The sequence below is a fragment of the Poecilia formosa genome, unplaced genomic scaffold, assembly GCF_000485575.1.
Source record: "Poecilia formosa unplaced genomic scaffold, Poecilia_formosa-5.1.2 Scaffold1253, whole genome shotgun sequence".
NCBI classification, from domain to species: domain Eukaryota; kingdom Metazoa; phylum Chordata; class Actinopteri; order Cyprinodontiformes; family Poeciliidae; genus Poecilia; species Poecilia formosa.
In genome coordinates this window covers 11,952-14,686 of record NW_006801192.1, presented here as the reverse complement: position 1 = coordinate 14,686, position 2,735 = coordinate 11,952, and the positions used below count along the sequence as shown (strand labels likewise).

The 2,735-nt window shown below is 41.0% G+C and overlaps 1 protein-coding gene across 1 annotated transcript in view; it reads right to left on the bottom strand.

Moving 5' to 3' along the window:
* The window catches only part of LOC103132729 (sodium/glucose cotransporter 1-like), a 5,937-nt gene extending 3,580 nt beyond the window's left edge, over nucleotides 1-2,357 (bottom strand). Inside the window, exons 1-3 of the mRNA XM_016667557.1 lie at nucleotides 2,229-2,357; nucleotides 1,741-1,821; nucleotides 1,411-1,623 (exon numbers count right to left, since the gene is read on the bottom strand). Coding sequence (XP_016523043.1) covers nucleotides 1,411-1,623; nucleotides 1,741-1,821; nucleotides 2,229-2,328 — 394 coding nt within the window. The 5' untranslated portion in view covers nucleotides 2,329-2,357. The remainder of the gene's footprint in view (nucleotides 1-1,410; nucleotides 1,624-1,740; nucleotides 1,822-2,228) is intronic.
* Nucleotides 2,358-2,735: the final 378 nt, after the last annotated feature.

The following is a 2,735-nucleotide window of genomic DNA, read 5'->3' as shown; positions in this document are numbered from 1 at the left end:
ACTCAGAAAAACTCTAAAGTAATTTCAATAAATTGTAATTGGTTGTGGTGAATGTGCCTGTAAATGAATAACTATTTCTGTGTATGCAACTTTGAGTGAGCAGATGAAGCACAAACATATTGATGATTTCAATTTAAGGCAAATGGAGCTTTTGAGATTAATCATTTGAACTGAGCCATAAATTAATAAATGGCAATGTTAGAAAACAAAAGCTAAGTAAAAGTATGACTCATAGTAATATTAGGATAACGACTATTACATGCACTGGGCATTTCTTATCTTTTCTTCATAAAAAGCAATATGGCAGATGTGGCTATTGACAGTCGTTAGATTATACAGTATGTCCGTTTACCTATACATTAGACACATTTAGCATAGCTTGTCATGCACATTACATAGCAAGAGAACATAAACATCATTCACTATCACTAAAATTATTTCAATGAAAGCTAACCAACAGAGACACACACACGTACTTTCTCTCATTTGAAAATGGGTCAAATTTGGTCTGTTTTACATTTGCTGTCTGTGTTAAAGTAAAAATAAGCCATTATTTATTCGTGAACTGAATAATTTGTGTTTAGGCATCTATAGGTTCAAAAATCTCAGGAATTCAGCTCATAGATCACCCTTTTACTCCAAAGAGCTGTAATATGACATGGCTCTTCACTATCAGCTGGCAACCTTAGACGGCCTCAGGGATTCTGTCCAAAACAGGGAGATAAAAGACCGTGAATGTGTGGCACTATGAAAGAGAACAAGGTATGAAAATAGTAGCCCCCCATTTTATTTTTTATGCTAAAGATTACTTACAGCCAGAAATTAGCGTTAGAATTTATTATATCTAGCAATGTATGAATTTCGCCATCAGAGGGCGCTCAGCGCCGTATGTAACAGGTTAATGCTCAGGCAGGCTGAAGAACTCCGCCATTGCTGAGAAAACAGCTTACAGCAGATATTAGGAGCAGCTACTGTAACTGCTGTGCTTTCTGTTCACAGGCAAGCTGAGTCATAAGTAGTATATATAGATTATAAAGCTAGTAGCCTTTGATAAATACCATCTGGCAGAAAAAGGTGCTTCAGCAGAACTGAACTGCTGAGCTGAATGTGAAGCCGGAGTTAGCAGGAGGCTAAAGTAATGATTCCAATGGTTTGCGCTCGTGTGGGCTCTGTTGGTCAGCTGTAAAAGGGCGGGAACATATTTTCTAAATATATGTTGTTTGAGTTCATTTTATGAAAGTTATGTTGGAGGAGATGTACAGTGACGTCAGTAGTGAGTATGTGAGTTTACTGTTGTGCCGCTCTTTGATTATTGTGTTTAGCGATTGACGCTCTGGTACAGAAGTCCGCCATACTGAGTCAGTGGAATTAAAGCATCCAGACAGTCAAAGGTACTGATTGTATTTTTACTGACCTGATCAGTGCACCAGTACCAGGTGGCCTGGATGGTGAGTCCAAACACCATGCCGGGCCAGGGCAGGTCTCCTGTTATTGGATCTCTGAAAAGGTGGAACGAGTCTTTCCGAGGTTCATAGCACTCTGCCCTGATGTTAGTGGTGTTTGTGGGAATTGCAGCCATGTAGAGTTTCTCGAAATTTGCATAACCCCCCACTTTATTGAAAGCTGAGAGATGACAGGGAGAAATTGTTACACTAAGGCTCACTCTTCCATTTCTTAATGATGTGACAATGAAACAAATCAATAGTGCAAGATAAAATGATAAGGATTATTGCTTATTACCAAAACCCATGAGAATGAAGGATCCAATAATCATGATGATGGTCTGTAAGGTGTCTGTATATATCACCGCAGCCAGTCCACCTGAAATAAAACATGGCGTTAGCAGTCTGTAACATTTTTTATTCAGAAGTGTAGACAGTAATATGTGCACTAGAGAGTATAGGATAATCTTGTTTTTATGTCAGTGTTCTTTTTCCACTTGTCTTGTAGAAGTTATGTGAAGGTGTGTGCAGATTATTGCAGAGCAGCAACTATTAGAGGCTTATCGTAATCCATCGGCAATTAACCACAAACACACCACAGATATACAAGCCAGGAAAGGAGGAGTTTTCTCTTTACATGTGTTTGTGATCTACCCAGTACATTCAGCCTTGAGACTTTACCCTCGCTCAGAGTGTCATTTACATAGATAAGACTTTTTGTAAACTAGGTTTATGAGGAAAATGTTGATCTCCAAAAAGGAAGTGAATTTCTTCCTGAGGATGCACCTGTGACGGTGTACAGTGCAGTAATTGCCAGTAGAGCGATAACAGCAACGTAGATGTTCAGTCCAAGAGCCTGCTGGATGAAAATGGCACCAGAGAACATGTCGGCCTGGGAGGAGACAGAAAGGATCTTTTACTTTAATTTGTTAAATGAATTGTTGAAAGGTTCAAAGGTTNGGGAAGAAGGGAAGGGAGATCGACAGGTGGATTGGTGCAGCGTCTGCAGTGAAACGGGCGCTGTACTGGTCCGTCGTGATGAAGAGAGAGCTGAGCCAAAAAGCGAAGCTCTCGATTTACCGGTTGATCTACGTTCCCACCCTCATCTATGGTCATGAGCTTTGGGTCATGACCGAAAGAACAAAATCACGGATACAAGCGGCCGAACTGGGTTTCCTCCGCAGGGTGGCTGGGTTCTCCCTTAGAGATAGGGTGAGAAGCTCGGTCATCCGAGAGGGACTCAGAGTAGAACCGCTGCTCCTCCACGTCGAGAGGAGCCAGTTGAGGTGGCTC